The sequence below is a fragment of the Lissotriton helveticus genome, chromosome 4_1, assembly GCF_964261635.1.
Source record: "Lissotriton helveticus chromosome 4_1, aLisHel1.1, whole genome shotgun sequence".
Classification (NCBI taxonomy): domain Eukaryota; kingdom Metazoa; phylum Chordata; class Amphibia; order Caudata; family Salamandridae; genus Lissotriton; species Lissotriton helveticus.
This window is the reverse complement of record NC_136063.1, coordinates 367,393,033-367,410,497: the sequence shown is the minus strand read 5'-3', so window position 1 is coordinate 367,410,497 and position 17,465 is coordinate 367,393,033. Positions and strand designations below refer to the sequence as shown.

Sequence of the window (17,465 nt, the reverse complement as noted above, 5' to 3'; positions counted from 1 at the left end):
TAAGCTTTTACGTAGAGGGCTCCCCTGGTGCACCACTAAGGCCATTACTGATCCCGAGGGGCACTTTGTCATTCTGCTTGGTTACCTACTTGCCCATCCCCTGATTCTCGCAGCGATTTATGGCCCCACCTCTGCTGACCCTGACTTTCTTGCACAGGTATGGCGACACATTTACTTTCTGCCCCCCCGCATTGCCATGGGGGGGAGATTTCAGCATCACACCCTCAGCATCCGTGGATCGCTCTGGGCCTCGCGCTTCACACCCATGCTCCACCTCTAGTGCTCCATCTTGGATGATAATTCCCTGTTGGATGCATGGCACCATTCCCATCCGGCCTTGCGCGAAGGCACCTGCGTCACGGGCACTTCTGGCTGCTGGTCCTGCTAGGACCTTTGGATAACCACTCACGATGCCTATGCATGGGTCACCTCAGTTGAGCACATGGCGCGTACTCTTTCGGACCATGCCCCCGTGAGCTTCTGCCTGCTTCCCCCAAGTGCCCCTAGGCATATGTTCGCTTGGCACTTCGTGACTCTGTGTTTTGCGTAGAGATTCAAACTGTGAAAGAAAACTATTTTGAACTTAATGCCAGCTCAGTGGATTCACCTTCTACACTTTGGGAGGGTTTCAAGGTGGTGGTTCGGTGCAAATGTATCTCCAAACAGTCGGGAGTCTTGCGATCTATCCGTGGCACACTGGAGTGCAATTCTCTGCATTCTTCAAACCCCCTCCCCGACACTCTTGCAAAGCTCCGAGGTAAACTCTCCAAATTCGAACAGGAGGATGACAGGGAACTCTCCTTTCTGGGTAGGGAGGCAACGGCACTACGGCGAGGGTGACTGCCCTGGCAAGACCTTAGCCAACCTTCTGCGCCGGGACTATGCTGCCTCCTACATTAGGCCGATGCGGGACAGGGGTGCTGAAAGCACTACCTCTCCCACCGAGGTCATTTCGCAGGTCACCGCATTTTACACTCGACTTTACACTGCTGGGACTGCGCCGCCGCATGATTTCCTGGATCAATACTTTGACACCCTTGAGCTCCTCTGAATTGGCAATAGTCAACGGGAATACCTCGACGAGCCCTTCTCTAAGGAAGAAATCCTTGTCGCCATTAATATTCTGCCAGGGGATAAGGCGCATTTGCGTCTCGAGAGGAACTAGGCAGGGGTGCCCACTCTCGCCTATGCTTTTTGCTGTGGCCATGGAGACCCTTGCAGCCTGGCTCTGGCAGCATCACACTCAGAGGGGCCTGGGATTTTCAGCCATTGCTCTGGTTGTCTCCATGTATGCGGACGATGTTACGCTCTATGTCCGTCATCCTCAGGAGAACCTCGGCCCCATGCTCTGTGAGGTGGTGCGTTTCGGGGGTCTATTCGGCATTCAGGGTAATTGGAGTAAGTCCATTCTCATCCCCTTGACGGACGCCAGCCACTGTCGCCTTCATCCCAGACTACCCTTTCATGTGGGCATCAGGACCCACCAGATAGCTGGGCATTTGGCTCAGTAGGGTTGTGGATGAACTTTGGAACGCCAATTTTGGTTGGGCGGTCGACTGGCTTGAGACCAAAATGCCCCTATGGCGGTGCCTACCTCTATCCTTGGCAGGGCGTATCGCCATCGCTAAGATGGTAGTGCTCACAAAATTCTTATATTTATTTTTTAATGTGCCTGTTCCTATGACAGCCCACTTTTCCGTACTCTCCGTTCCCTCATCATCTCCCTCATCTGGGCAGGATGTCAGCATAAGATAGCGTATGATATCCACATGCTCCCCCTCGTGTGTGGCGGGATGGGTGCCCCGGATTTTAAACTATACGCCCTCAGTGCCCAAGCCAGCTTCCTCCACTTCTGGTTGCATCAGGTGCCTTTTCAGCCTCGCGTGGCAGTCGAAGCCGACTTCTGGCTCGAACTTGCTCTCCACCATGCATATCACCTGGCGTTCCCCTCGCTGCACACGGCTGGAATGGTGAAATGCGCGGCTGACATGGGTTTGACCACCTTATCTGACCTCTACCCCAACTGTAGTTTTTTTTCGCTACCAGCCGAATCTGGCCCAATGAATACACTGCTTTTTTATCAGCTCAGGGCATCTTGTCGGGATTTACACCCCAGGTTCCAGCAGTCCCCCTTTCGATGTCTGCCCTTGACCTGGCATATACATCCTCCTCTGCCCACCAATTGGTCGCTCGGCTCTTTGCCACCACATTAGCGGCCTCTTCAATATCTGCTGACCACGCCCGCATGGCCTGGAGCAAGGACCTAGGCATAGATCTCCCACAGGAGGACTGGCTGTACTGCTGTAAGCAGACTAAACTCTTATCTCTCAACCACCGCCTGCGCCTCATAAATTTTAAATATTTGCACAGGATGTATCACTTCTCTGCTCAGCTATTTAGAATGGGTCTGGTTCTAAGTGATGACAGATGCCTCCAGTGCCCGTCTCCCGCAGCAGACTTCTCACATCTTGCTTAGCTGTGTCCTCTGGTTTCTACATACTGGTGCGATGTATGCTCTATCATTACAGAGATCACCTCTTCGACTGTCCTGTCAGATCCCAAAACCTGCTTGCTCAGCCTGGTAAGGCACTGGCCTGATGCCACTGGTTGACTCCCATCCATACAGCTAGTTCTCTCGCGTCACAGAGTTGCTATACATTGGGGTCGGGGGCCTGCACCCAAGGCGGATGCCTGGCTCGAGGATGCTGCGCGATGTCAGACGCTCCTATCAGAATTCTGGGAACTGACGTCAGTTATTGGTTGGCTGCACGACATCTGGGCCCCCCTTGTTTCATACCTTCTCTCCTGGAGCGCCTCTCCCTTTGCGAACTCTAGCGTGCACCCCGCCAGCCCTACGCCCGCAGCAGCTGCAATGCTGGTCCATAGGTCCCCCTCCCCTTTCCTGCTGCCACCCTCCCGCACTCTTTAAGCCTATATTCCACCCTGTTTGATATTCCTAGCAGCCCTCTCCTGCTCCGCATCTTGTCATTTGGTCCGACATTCCACCAAGTGCCTTTATTGTCTTCCTAACTCTATGATGTTTATGACTGATCTGATGTTTCTAATTGTGCCTGTCATTTGCTGCAGTACTATTTGATTACCTTGTAACCTGATGTGCATGAATTCAATAAAGGCCTTTGAAAAATAAAAAAAAATATTCAAAAGACTGCATCATCCGCGTAAAAGAGAGCAGGTATGGAACACCCAGTTATTTGAGGATAGTCGTGACTATCCTTAATCAGTGCCTCTTCCAGACCATTGATATAGAGATTAAAAGGAAAGGGAGCCAGTACACAGCCTTGTCTGACCCCCCTCTTTATAGGAAATCGGGCAGTGCATTCACCACTCAAATTAAATCGTACTCGCCCCTGGGCATTGTTATATAGACGCTTGAGGACAATTATTATTTGTGCTTCCAACCCCATCATCTTAAGAGTCTCCCAGAGCTTCTCATGCTGCACACAGTCAAATGCAGCATTGAGGACCACAAAGGCGAAAAAGAGCCTACCCCCTTTCACTCACGTTTATTTCCCTACAAGGATGGCTATATTTAAACTCTGCTCAGTTGTCCCCAGGCCCTCCCGGAAACCATATTGGATATCAGAAAGAACTTTGTTATCCTCAGCCCAAACGTGTACTCGTTCTAAAATGATTCGATCCATGACTTTAATCAAAGAGTCCAATTATGAGATAGGCCTGTAGCACCCAGGATCCTGATGACTCCATTTTTTAAAGATTTGTACAATAGTGGACTCAACCCAAGTTTTCAAAAAGGGAGCAGAACATCTGGCATTAATTAATTGAGTAATACGTGAGCCCCATAGAGACAGATTTGACTTAAAAAAGTCAACCAGCACCCCGTCTGGGCCGGGCGCTTTGCCACCCAGGCTTGCTGAAATCGCCCGGTTAATTTCATCCAGTGTTAATTTGAGATTACACTATTGGGGGAGTGAGTCCACAGAGATTTGCTTGTGGCTAGTCTCAAAATTATCCACAGGATCAAATACCTTTGCAAAGTGATCAACCCAGAGGTCTTCACGTATAGCAATTTCTATTGTGGGGCACCTCCTGCATTCAAGAAGGGTACTTTAACAGCTTTCCAAAATGCAGAGCTGTCTCCCATCAATGCAGCCTAATGCAGGGATTCCCAGGTGTCATTTCGCAAAGCGATTTTTCTTTTCTTAAGCGCTAATCTATAATAAGCTCTTGCCTGTCTCACACCATTTGGATTTCTAGGACTCTCATGTAATACCTTTTTTAGCTTGGTATAGGCTTGAGTGCAGTGTGAATCAAACCATCCCTTAGGTTTCCTTTTTCGTACTCTGAACAAATAATGCCTCCTTCACAGCTTGGGAGATAAGTTGAAATGAGGTCAAGATATTAACTGCGGTAACTGAATCACTTAGGCAAATCTCAAAAGCCGATTTACAATTCCCAAGCACTTTTTGTGATCAAGAGAGGGTCCACCAGTTACCAACGCCAGGTATATCCATTTGTTTTATCCAATACAATATTAGCTAAGGCCGGATCAAACATATCATGCCTAGCAGATTTACTTATCGATAATGATATAGAAAAACATCATGGAAAGTGGTCACTTAGAGAATTGTCATCAATAGTGAAAGAACGAAGTCAAGAAATGTGGTTATTTGACAGAAATACATAATCTATGGTACTATATGGACCTCTTCCATTAAAGGTGAATCCCATAGGAGCAGGACGATCGAATGGCTTATTCGCAAAACCTAAGTCAAGGCTATAGACCATTTTATTGTACAAGTCCCCCAGGGCAGAATGATAAAAATGAGTATTACCAGTCCTCTCTTCATATGTAGAACCACACTGTTTTCCCTCCACATTTGGACACAATGGGCAATTAAAATCTCCTCCCACAATGATCATCGTACCTTTAGAACTTTTACTGCATACAGTTTTCAATTCAATTAATCAATTTTGTTACTACCAACCCCACTTTTTTGGAGTGAATATTATTGTGAAAATTTACCATTAAGATACGTTGCCTTGGGGGCAATGAGAAGTGTGTGACACTGACCGGATGACGGAGTTCCACGCCTCCGTGTAGCCGGCCGTGACCAAGGATCCCCGTCCCCTGGAATGGCGGAATAGTGTACGACGGTGTGAGACGCCAAGCAGTCAAGTTGGAGTTGCTGCGTCTTTTTCGTGTCTTTTTCGCATCTTGAGGTCTTTTTGGTGTGCGGAGTTCGGATGCGCAATGCGGAAGCAAGACAGTCTGTAGAACTGCTAGACTGCATCGGAATGCATCAGAATGCTTCAACTCTTTGATAATAGAGCGCCGGAGGACTGGGAGACGGCGGTCACTGCTGCGGTTGAGCGAAGGCAAAGGAAAGAACGCCGGAGGCAATTGACAGGCAGCCAGCAAGAGGGTGGATCTAGCTGCTACTGATATGCCCGGATTGAGGAGATAAATGAAAAACATTGAATGGAGCTGCCGGGGCAAGTCTGCTTTGAAGCTTCTGGTTTTCTTGAGAGGAGGCTCAGGGGGACTCAGGGGCGATCCCCCATGGCTGTGCTGTACTGTGCTGTGTAGGGCAGCTTCAGGGTGGCAACCCATCCGGCTTCTTATCATTCTCCAGACTCAAGTGCACAGTGAGCACAGTGAGTAGTCCTGGATAAAGGCCTTGGTAAAATCGGAACTGTGGTGACAGATCAGCAAGTCCCAGCATTTCAGCATCATCATCGAGACTCTGCAGCAGGATATTTTTGTGAGTTGGTCCCTATTATATTTATTTTCTGACTTGTTTAATCCTGTTGGGAAGGTACAGAAGTTTCAGGAGTACAGGGGGAAGATAGCAGTCTAAAAAAAAAGGGGGCTACAATGGCAAACCGCAGAAGGAGGGGGAGGAGCCCTCAAAACTGAATAAAACAGAATTGGCTCCTCGTCTGAATACAAAAACTCGCCTCGCCCTAGCTAGAAAAGCTGCTCAAAAAGCAGCTAAAAATAAAGATAAAGATAAAGACAGAAATAAGGAGAAAAACAAAGAAGAAAATTCTGCAGAAGATACTCTTCCTGAATCTTCCGATGACGATGGGCATCTTTCATCCTCCTCTTTAAATGGCACAGAGCCTAAGAAAACAGCCACGGCCACCTTAAACAAATCTCTATCCCCCAAGTCAGCATCACCGATGGTTACTTCTCCTCCGATAGTCCCAGAGTCTGCATCTCCCGACTTAGAAGGGAAGAATACGAACGGATCTGGCGGTATGGGAAGTAAGGATTATCCTCTCTTCGCTAGAAAAACTACTCCAAAATCGTCCATCCATCAGGCTCCAATGGCTCCTGTCTCCCAGGCGGGGCCTGCTTCTAATGTGTCATGTATGGACCCTGGTTCATCTGCTTCATCTTTGACGCTGCCCCTTGATCAGAGTCCGGAGTCTTTACCCTCATCCCCAGTACAATCCTCGCAAACTGTGTCAGATGAGTTGATAGCTAAGGGGACACCGGGCCAGATCTCCTCTCAAAACCTGAGAATGCAAAAGGGCGCTCAGATACCAACTGAAGAGGAAGCTCAATTGATCATCAACAAAAGCCCAAAAGTTATGAACATAGATCCTGAGGTGGATGAAACAAATCTATCTGGGACAGAAGTTAGATACCAAATGGATATCCGCGAGATGCTGAATCTGATTCTGGACGAAATCCGCGAGATAAAGCATAACCAACAAGTAGAGAAAGCTACTCTTCATTCCAGAATGGATACATTTGAGGAATCGATGTTGGCATTTCCCAATAGACTGCAGGAGGCGGAGACCAGGATCTCAGTCCTCGAAGATAAGGTGAACTTGGTTATGGATGAAACCAGGGAGTCAGCCAAGAAGAAGGTTGCACTGGAACACAAACTTGAAGAACTTGAAAACCACTCGAGAAGGTCAAATCTAAGAATAGTAGGGGTTCCGGAGGGAGTGGAAGGCTCGGACACTATCCAGTGGGTCTCCTCCTTTATTCATCAAGAAGTTCTCCCCGAATTTGAGGGAGATTTGACAATTACAAGGGCTCATCGGGTTCCAGCGCAACGTTTCGCAAATTCCCCATTTCCTAGAACGATACTCCTAAATTTTGCTGATTTTAGGATTAAAGAAAAGATTTTATCCAAGGCCTATCAACAACGGCAGTTCCCAGTGTCAGAAACAGTAAAATGCAGGATTTTCCCAGATTTGACTGCGGTGGCTGCAAAAAGGCGTAAGGAGTTTGTTAAGATCCTACATTTGTTTAAGGCCAATGGCGCCCAAGCTTCGATTGCTCAGCAATCAAAATTGAAGGTTTGGGTCAAAGGGAAGTTCTATATGTTCTCTGACATTGAAGATGCACAATCCCCCCTTAAAGAGATCTCTTTTGGTTCTAATGTTTAAAAATGGAAAGAATGTTTTTTCCTATAGGTATGCCTGATCGAACTAAATAATTAGAATGAAGGGGGCGGTCCAGGGTTAACGGATCACACTAGGGTGTAGCAAGAAGTCACCCAAAGAAGAAAGAAGAGGGAGGAATGTGGGCTGCGTGGAAGGGGAGGGGGGCTCCACATCCTGGGGGGGACAAGGGTGGGGGGGGGTAAACGCAGTAAAAAGGAACAAGTGCAGCAGGTTTTGTAGTTTGATTTTGTTCACTGGTTGGTACGGAATATGTAGAAACACTGGTTGGTACGGAATATGTAGAAGAATTTACAAGCTTCTAGATGAAATATAATTCAAGTGCGATCCTGTCCATAAATGCGAATGGTTTGCTTAATAAGCAGAAATATGGAGCTTTACTGAAATGGGTAATAACTTTTAATCCGCAGGTGGTCTTTTTCCAAGAGACGCATCTAAAGACAAACACCCCGAAGTTGTTTTTGCCGAGATATTTTTCTCATGGGTTCTTCTCCTCAGCAGGGATCGCCCAAAGGGGAGTTGCAGTTTATTTTGCAAGAAATCTTCCCTGGGAAATCCTTCAGGTTCAAAGAGATTCTAGAGGTAGATGGCTTTAGGTTGCAGCAAAGCTGTTGGGAAAAATATTCAATTTTGTGAACTACCATGGCCCCATCCTCGATGATATTTCGGGCTTGTTGGAAATTAGTGAGGTTCTAAGGGGCACCCCAGGGCAAATCATATAAGGAGGAGACTTTAATTATATCCAGGATTTGAGGAAGGACACTTCTAACAAGAACAAAAGCAACTAAAACCTAAGACAAAATGTATATTTGAAGCACTTCTATCGGAATACCAATTGCGGGACTCTTGGCGCTCTTGGAATGTTGATAGGAAGGCATATACTTGCTTTTCTGGCAGGTTTCAATCAGCATCCAGAATAGATTTTTTTCTGACTTCTAGATCACTTCAAATCGCTAGAACTTTGATAGGATGTAACCATTTTTCAGATCATGGGAGGGTCGAAGTTGAGTTTATGATAGGAGGAACGGAAGGGGAGCGCCCCAGGTGGCAGCTGGATCGCACCCTTCTACAGAATAAGGATTGGGTTTCAGGGTTTAAAGAGTGGGTGATCGAATTTTTTTCAGTGAATAAAAATTCAGCCGAACCTTTTTCTGTATGGGGTGCTTTTGAAGCAGCTGCTCAGGGGCAGATCATTGCGTTTTCCAGCAACAAGGCAAATGATTGTAAGCGTAAAATATCCGCTCTTCAGAGTGCTGCCAAGAGGGAATATGCTCTAAAATGTAACCAACAGCCGAATCAATGGGATCAGGCTGAAACTCTTTTAAGGGATTTTTTCACCTTGGAAGAGATAAATAGTTCAAAGGCTTTTCAGCAAAGGGTCTACGAAGAGAGTAAATTGGCAGGGAAGCTTTTGGCTAATTCTATCAGAAAGAAACAAGAGTCATCCGTTATTTTAAAAATTCGAGATCCTCAAGGTGGAGTAGAAACTCAGAGTGAAGGAATTGCTAAAATATTTCTGGATCATTATGAGAGAATTTACTCCACAGAATATCAGGTGGAGGATACAATGATTCAGGAATATTTTGCTAACCTAGAAATTCCCAAAATCTCCGATTCCCGAAGTAATCAAATCGGGGCTGAAATAAGCTCTATTGAAATTCACGACAGCATAAAGGCAACATCGGGAGCAAAGGCTTCCGGACAGGATGGGTTCCCTATCGAATTTTATAAGGTTTTTACTAAGGAACTTGAAGAACCTCTTAAAAATGTATTTAATCACATTAGATTAGGTGGAAAGGTCCCTCCAGAATTCAAAGAATCTACAATTATTAGCTTTGTTAAAAAAGAGAAAAATCCTGACGATGTGAATTCTTATAGACCGATCAGCCTTCTGAACTCTGATTATAAGTTACTGATGAAAATCTGGGCGCAAAGATTTGTATTAGCAGCTCAGGAGGTAATCCATCACGATCAGACGGGTTTTATTGCAGGTCGGTATATGGCAGCTAATACAGAATTTCTGATTCAGGCTCTGGATTATTTTAATATAAATTCGACAGCTGCGTGTTTTTTAATGATTGATGCAGAAAAGGCATTCGATCTAGTTAATTGGTCAGCACTTTTTTTCTCTCTAGGTCATTTTAGATTTCCTGTTTCAATTATACAAATGATAAATAATATCTATGAAGGGGCATCAGCACAGATAATTATCAATGCTAAACAAGCTGGAAAGATTAAAATAAATCGGGGAACAAGGCAAGGTTGCCCATTGTCCCCCTTGCTTTTTACTTTTTTTATCGAACCTTTAGTAACAAGAATAAGGAATAATATTGCTATTTTACCCCCCATCGTCGGGATGTCTAAGTTAAAATTGTTCGCCGACGATATTATCCTCTATCTGGCTCCTGAAAAAGAAAACATCATACGTCTTATGAAGGAGCTCAAGGATTATGAAAAGATTGGGGGGTATAAGGTTAATGAAAAAAAAACTGAAGTTCTTGTATTAAACACAAGGATTGATTTCCTTCCGATTTATCTTCAGCCCCAAGCAGTAAAAAGGGACCCGATTAGATACTTAGGTATTTACATGACCGAAGAGTATGAAAAACTCTTTGCCTTGAACTATATTAAAATGAAGAATAAAATAAGGAATCTGCTAGATCAATGGTGTTTACTCCCATTGTCATTGATTGGTAGAGTGTCACTAGTCAAAATGAATGTATTGCCATTGCTTATATTTTTGTTTAGCAATATTCCAATTAAAGTTAATATTGTTTTTTTTAATGAACTCGAATCCATGTTGAGAGGTTTTATCTGGAACAAAAAGGCCTCAAGAGTTAAGCTTTCGGTGGTCCAACTGGCGGTTGATCAAGGTGGTTTGGCTCTCCCCCATTTTAAGACATATTATGAAGCTGCCTTTTTTGATATTGTGGCAGGATTATTAAGGGCTAGACAGACAAGAGATAATTTCTTTCTAGAAAAAAAGATACAGGAAGCAGGTTCTCAAATTCCTATCTTTTTAAAAACTGCTAAGCTCCCTAAAAAATCAAGATATAAGACGCTAAAATATTATACAGCGAGATTACTGCTCCTTTTTAAAAAGCATGGCTCTGATGACTCTATCTATTTGAGCTTGTCTGAATGTGCCAAAATGGGTCTTAAGATACCCTTAAATCATCTGAAAGATTGGGAACTTTCCGGGTTTAGGGAATTAAGACATCTGTTTGTACAAAATAAGGTAATTAGCTTGCAGGAGATTTTAGTCAGAATGAATAATTCCAGGCGACTTATGTTTTTAGAGTATTTACAAATGGTCTATTTTATTATAAAAGAGATAGGTGGCCTGTTCTTCTCTCCTACTGCCTTGATATCAGTTTTGTACGGGGATAAAAATAAAGGTATAGGATTTTGGTATAAAAAGCTCTACTTTGCTAGTTCTTCTCCTGTAATTGATAGTCATCTAGAGAAAATAAGCCTCTCGACACAGTGTGTTCTTACAGATAAGGATTGGGAGCTATTGAGCCATCTGGGCAATAAAGCACTACGGGCGGCTAATTACAAAAGAATGTCTTTTTTATCACGTTGGCTTGCGTATTATACCCCGGAGGCCTTGGAGAGAATGTTCCCGGAAGTTGTGAATAAGTGTTTTAGATGCAAAGCTATGGGTCAGGGAGGATGGTGCCATATCTTCTTCTCCTGCCCGAAGTTGGAATCTTTTTGGAAGGGGATATTCGCAGATATGGAGTTGGCAACTGGGAAAGTATTTTTGCCGGAAGCAGAGGTGGCCCTGTTTGGCATATGTAAAGAGAGGAGCAGGCTTGACAAACCAGAAGAAGTATTTATTTTTATTTCTTGTGTAGTTGCACGGTCTTTAATTCTCCAAAATTGGAAATCCGGGGTGATTCCATCACAGCTACAATGGTTCAATAAAATGAGAAGAACATGTAATTTCGAAAGAGCTTATGCAGGTAGGGTGGGAGCTATTGCAAGATTTGAAAGAAATTGGAAATATTTTGAGAACCTGGAATTGTTGAAAGGAAGATGACAAGGAGGGAGAGGGGAATGTGAACTTTTTGCACTTTTTTTGTAATATTGCTGCTTTATAATAGCTTTTTTTGCACTTTATTGCACTAAGCACTTTAAAATTGCACTTTATTGGATTATATCTCCTTTGACAGGTGCACTTTATTGCAGTTTTTGCACTTTTATGCAGTGATATTGTTCACTGAAAATTGCGGTTTTTTGCACAAGGACTTTATAAGTTTTTATATCGGTCTCTTTCCCTTCTAATCCTCTGTTATTATTCCAGTTTTATCTCTTGTAAATTGTCTGAAATTTGTCTGACTGTTAAAAAACTAGATGTGAATAATGTCTTTGTTTTTAATTCTGTACCATTGATTTCATGATTTCCTACTGCCTTGTTCAATAAAAAAATGTATTAAAAAAAAAAGATACGTTGCCTTTTATCCAGATCAATCACAATTAACTGGTAGTAAATCACCTCCAGGTACATCTCTATAATTTTTACGTTCAGCATATTTGAAATATAGGTACAAAGCCCTCCCTTTGCCCTTCCACCTAAACCCTCAACTGCTGACGTATGGATTGTCTTGTTCCCATTAATGTGAATTGCCTCTTTTGTCCATGTTTCCTGGAGGCATAGTACATCATAAACTTCTATAAAATCACACCATATAGAATGACTTAACTTTTAACGCAAACCTGGCATGTTCCACGATACAAAGTTATAAATGGCTTTGTCCCTCCTACAAGGTGGAATAATTGACGCTTCCGCGGTTGATAATAAACCACCTACATTAGTGAGTACCTCGACAGGAGTTGAGAGTTTAAGGACCTCCTGAATCTCACCTGTAGACATATTACTACCATCACTGCAGTTCTCCCCTTGCCCTCTTTGATCCTGGGTAGCTACTTGGGTACCTATGGCTAGTTGAAATATTTCAGGGATCGGTTCGTCTCTGTAAGGTCTAAAATCTCGTAATCTCTCTGGAACAAACTCGAATTTCAAGGAAGATGATAACCGCTGGTAATTTGACATAGGAAAGTCACTAACGTAATCTTGCCTGATGTGATCACTATAAAATCACAAATTATATTAGTAGCTTGGGATTATTTTATTGATCATAAGTGGTGCTTATTACTGAAAAGGTTAGAGACCCTTGTTTTAGACCAATAGAATAAGGATGTGTGATCAAATATGATGGGGCATTTTTACAGTTGCCCGAACTTTAATTGTGACTAGGTAAGAGGACGAGACTTCACCTACAATACGCTGCAGATTAGAGCTGCTCTGAAAGTTTTGTTTGGTTTCCATCACTCCTTGTCTAATAGAGCATAACTCGATAGAAAGAGGAGTGGGTGATTCCTGTCGGTTCTCCTATTTTCTGTAAAGAGATGACATATATTACTCTCTTTTAGGGATCAGGAGAGCTGCCAGATGTGACCCACCTTATCAGTGGGGAACAATTTTGATCAAGTCTGAAATATGTCGTTTCCGTCACGGATAAACATTGGACAACTTAATTTTCATACGTATGGAAGTGAGACAAAACAGTTCAGGGGCAAACAGAATTTGGCAACATGTCTCCATGTACAGTGCCCAGAGAATGCAGTGTTCTGTTAAATATCTAGACCCCTACATCAATAAGTCAGTACCAGTCTTTTGTCCAAATCAACTTCATTATATGAACTTTACTGGCAAATGGTGCAAAGACGGCTAGGCATTTAATATTAGAAACTGCATGTATTTCCACTGTATTTAGAATTTGCTATGATAAATTAGGGGGAACTACGATAATAAGCATCATTTAGGACAATCTTTGCAGTATGTCATCTACAGCAGCAAAAAAACGAATGAAACATATTGGGATATGTACTGGTAATGCTGCACAGTGCGTTTTTTATGGTTGTAACTTCCCTTCTCAGGCATGTGTTTTCATAAGATGTGAAATGTAAAAAACAATGGTAGCCTGAATACCTGGGGCCTCATTTATGAGGCCTTGCGTCAGTTTTGCGCTTCCAATGCGTCACTTTTTGTGACGCATCAGCGACGTAAAACATGCCTCCTGTTGCGCACTATTTACAAAGTGACTCATCTAAGCAGATGCGTCACTTTGTAAACCCCTGCGCTACATTATACCTGCATCAGGTATAATGTATGCAGGGGGGGGCGTACCCCTGCAAAAAGCCTCATAGAAGTGACGCAGTGAAATCTATGAGATTTCACTGCGTCACTTCTAGGACGCCGTTGCGTCAAAATCTTGCGCCTGCCTCACAGCAGGCGTAAGACTGACGCAGGCCCTTTTACATTGGGCTTGCCCCATGTGAAACGACGCATTGCTGGAGTTGCGTCACTTTTGGGACGCACTCTGGCAATGCGTCACTTTTGTGCTAACAGATACGTCAGGAATACTGACGTATCTGTAACTCCTTGCGACACGATGCGTCATACATTAAATATGACGCATCAGGTATGTCGCAAGGAGTGTGCACTGAGAAGTGATGCATCGCTGCTTTCACGCAGCGATGCGTCATTTCTCATAAATGAGGCCCCAGATATTTTTCCAGTTCTCCGCCATTTTCATACTGTGCAGCTGATGCACAATATCTTTTGTACTTGGCGATACCCAAGGTTGCAATTACATTGACGTATTTCAGCTCTCATTTGTGGAGAAAAAAAAGGTTGTCAAAACCGTGGAGTGGAGACCAATGGAGTTCAGCAGTTTTCTCCTTGTTTCGCGGAATTTGATAACTTAAGCGAGAGACAATAATTGTACAAGAGTCAACTAAATATAAGTGTGCTACTGTCACAGTAGTAGCTCAATGGATGGCAACTCATTTTCACAATTATGATTTTTATGATCAATAAATGATAACAAACAGCTGTGGACGACCTTAAATAGAGTCTGAACCCAAATATCCAGAACTTGTGCACGACTGTACCAAAATAATGCGCTCTTAATGTAGAACTACTTTGTAGAGTGAAATGACACACTGTGGTCTTCGATCATCCACTGGTACAAATATCCCATATCCATCATAGCCATGGTTCATACTAGTGATTAAGATGTGAAATACCTGCAGGGGCCCAGGGTTTTGCTCAAAAGCCAGCAGCTGGTGCTACCAAATGTCAAAGTGCAGATACCTAAGTTTGTGTAGCCTTGATTTTACCTCACGCCTCTTTCATCCACCACCAGACACTCCCTGCCTCTTTGTCTCACTCTGTCATCTTATTTTTCCTCTCTTCTCACTGTTTTTACAGCTTTCTCCTTTCCCACTTGTGTGTTTTTCTCTATATTGTTCTGAGTCAAAAGTCTGCTTAGCAAAAATAAGAACTGCTCCCTAAAATGTACTTGTGGGCCCCACCTGCAACCACAGGGTCAAATTAAGCAATAACTCGTACTGTCTGAATATGGGAACGGTTTAGTGATATGCTATGTGTCTAAAATGAATTCAGTTAAAATGCATGTCTTTTTTGAGATTGCTATACTGATGGTGTCTCTCCTTTTTGCCCCATAGTACTCAATAAAAGGAGAATTGGAGAGTACCTGAAACAAACTCAATTCCAAAATGCCACCACCTTCACGCAGGAGACACCAGAAAGGAGCGGCCTGTATTAATAAACACATCTACAAGTCATATTTTGCGATTTTCCCTCTGTTAGTTTTTGAAAACATTTTTCAGTGTTTCTTGAATATAAGTTACAGTTCCTTCAGGACACTTCGTGCTGTTGCTATTGAGTGGTGATTTTGTACGATCGATCTGCTTCGCTTCCTGTAAACAAGCATAACAGAGCAGCTTGACAGCAGGCCTCTTCTGAAGTTGCCTTCGGCTCTGCCTGGGCAAAGTTCGACAAACCCGTACAAATGTTTGCAAAGAAATATTGGAAAAAAGTGGGTTGTTGTTGCTTTTACTTCTACTATTGGATTTCGTGTAAGTGGCAATTATTTTGTGACTGATTAACATTTGTGTGTGATTATTTATTGTGAAACGTGCTAATAGGTGGACAATAACATTGTCTCCTGTAATATTAACAGATAGGCACAATACCACAATGGTCTTTAGTTTTTTAATCTCTCATACCTAAGATATCGATTTTTATTGTATTTTACCAGTACAAAAATTAAGAAAACAAAAAAGTGGAACACACTGTAGTGCTACTTAAAATGTTCCATTTGGGCAGTAAATAATGTGCTGTGACATTCATGCATTTACGGGTTTATTCATTCAAACCTGGCACTGAAAGCATTGATTCTGCTGCAAAATGGAAGAGTCGTGTAGTGTTGGCCCCCAGTGGTGTATTGGGCCCCCACTATTTAGGCCCTCAGCCAGGGCCGTAGTTGGGCCTAGAAATGAAAATGGCCGCCACACACAGAGTTGCAGATTCTGGGCCGACTAGCGACGGCCTCCACACCCCCACCCCTAATTTATTTATAGTGTCCCGTTATGTCAGGCGGGACCCTTCCATACTCGACACGGGTACATTCTCTTTAACCACCCCACCAACTTGGTGAGGTGGTACGTTACAGGCCATGCGCTGCATCATGAACACATCATGTGCCTCTGCCCATTTTTCAAGAAATGGCGCTGTCTCTAACCAATACACTTATTCGTTTACTCCGGGGGCTGCACCTGCTCACGGGTCCTCTTGAAAGTGCATGCACTGACCCGGCAACAATGTTCTGTGCAACATGAGCCGCACCTACTCAAAGGCCCTCTTTAACATGTGTGTACTAACCCAGTAACACTGCTATGTGGAATATGAGCTGCACACAGCACAGCTCAGGATCAGGAGCTGGTGGTGCCCAACTGTGTCTCTCAGTTGTGCTGTCTGCGGTTCATTACTGACCCACGTTTCTGAGCAGCGCTGTCTGTAGCTCACATGCCAGCTCCCTGTGGTAGTACCTTAATGCATGAGCTGGAAAGGCATCTGCATTCTTTAAACCATACAACTCTGCTCTGTGAAGGCACAGAACGTGGCCAGGACAGGACCCTAGGAGTAAGTGCATGAGCCCTAGACATCCAGCTCAGAAGTACAAAGGGCAAGTTGAGGTCTATGGACCTTATTATCAATGCAGTTCTCTATAAACACAGAACAGGCAAAACACCCTTTAATACATCAGACCCCATGTGTCCTCAATGTGCTGCTGCAGCAGATGCGCCAACTTCTTTAGTTATGGAGTTAGTGTCTGCACTAGAGAACGCCCAATTCCTTGAAGAAGCGGCACACAGCTCAAATCTGGTCTGAAACGTAGATGCGCAATTAGCTCGTGCTATGGCCACATCTGATGCTTTGATTGAAAATGTGAAACACTGAATGTTTTTCAGGTATTCTCTCAGTATTGTGCCTGTGTTCTGAAACCTCTTAATAAGCACATACTTTGTTCTGAAAAGTTTGTAAATACTTTGTATAAACTTCTTTACTATTATAATTGTTCAGTAAACTGTCTATGACTTAATGCAAGGGTTAAAAGTACACAGAAGAATTTATTTAGCCCCACTATAGTGTATTTTCATGCAGAAGGATGGTGGGAACGCACTGCCCTACATTTCCCAATGCATTACTGTTAATGCAGTGCATAACACTCGCTTTAGTAGTAGTCTTTCATTTTTCACCCTTGTTGGTGCAGCTCGTGCTGTGTAACTCTAGACAAGTGTTTCTGGATTCATCACTTCATCAGTAGAGAGCAACAAGTCATTTTGGGGTATGCTGGAAATGCACCCCAAAGTATTCTCAGGTCTCTGTACCACTCACTGGGCGCAAGTGCATCAACACAAGCTCGTCAGCTCAGTAGTTCAAGCAGCAGCCGTCGGTGGTGGGAGTAGCTGCCGGGCGGTGACGTGGGGAGGGGGAGGGGCAGGGTGGGGGGTAGTAATTTATGGATTACGGAGGATTACAGGTAAGTAAACATATAAATAAATAAAACGAATTTTGTACGCGCACTGCATCCCCAAATGCAATGTAGTGCACACAACGAAATTAGTTTTATTTATTTATATGTTTACTTACCTGTAATCCTCCGTAATCCATAGATTACTAA

General features: G+C 43.7%; 1 protein-coding gene across 1 annotated transcript in view; it reads left to right on the top strand.

Moving 5' to 3' along the window:
• Positions 1-15,671, top strand: part of TRHR (thyrotropin releasing hormone receptor) — a 743,391-nt gene extending 727,720 nt beyond the window's left edge. Inside the window, exon 3 of the mRNA XM_078685571.1 lies at positions 14,944-15,671. Within this exon, the coding sequence (XP_078541697.1) occupies positions 14,944-14,976 (33 nt within the window). The 3' untranslated portion in view covers positions 14,977-15,671. The remainder of the gene's footprint in view (positions 1-14,943) is intronic.
• Positions 15,672-17,465: the final 1,794 nt, after the last annotated feature.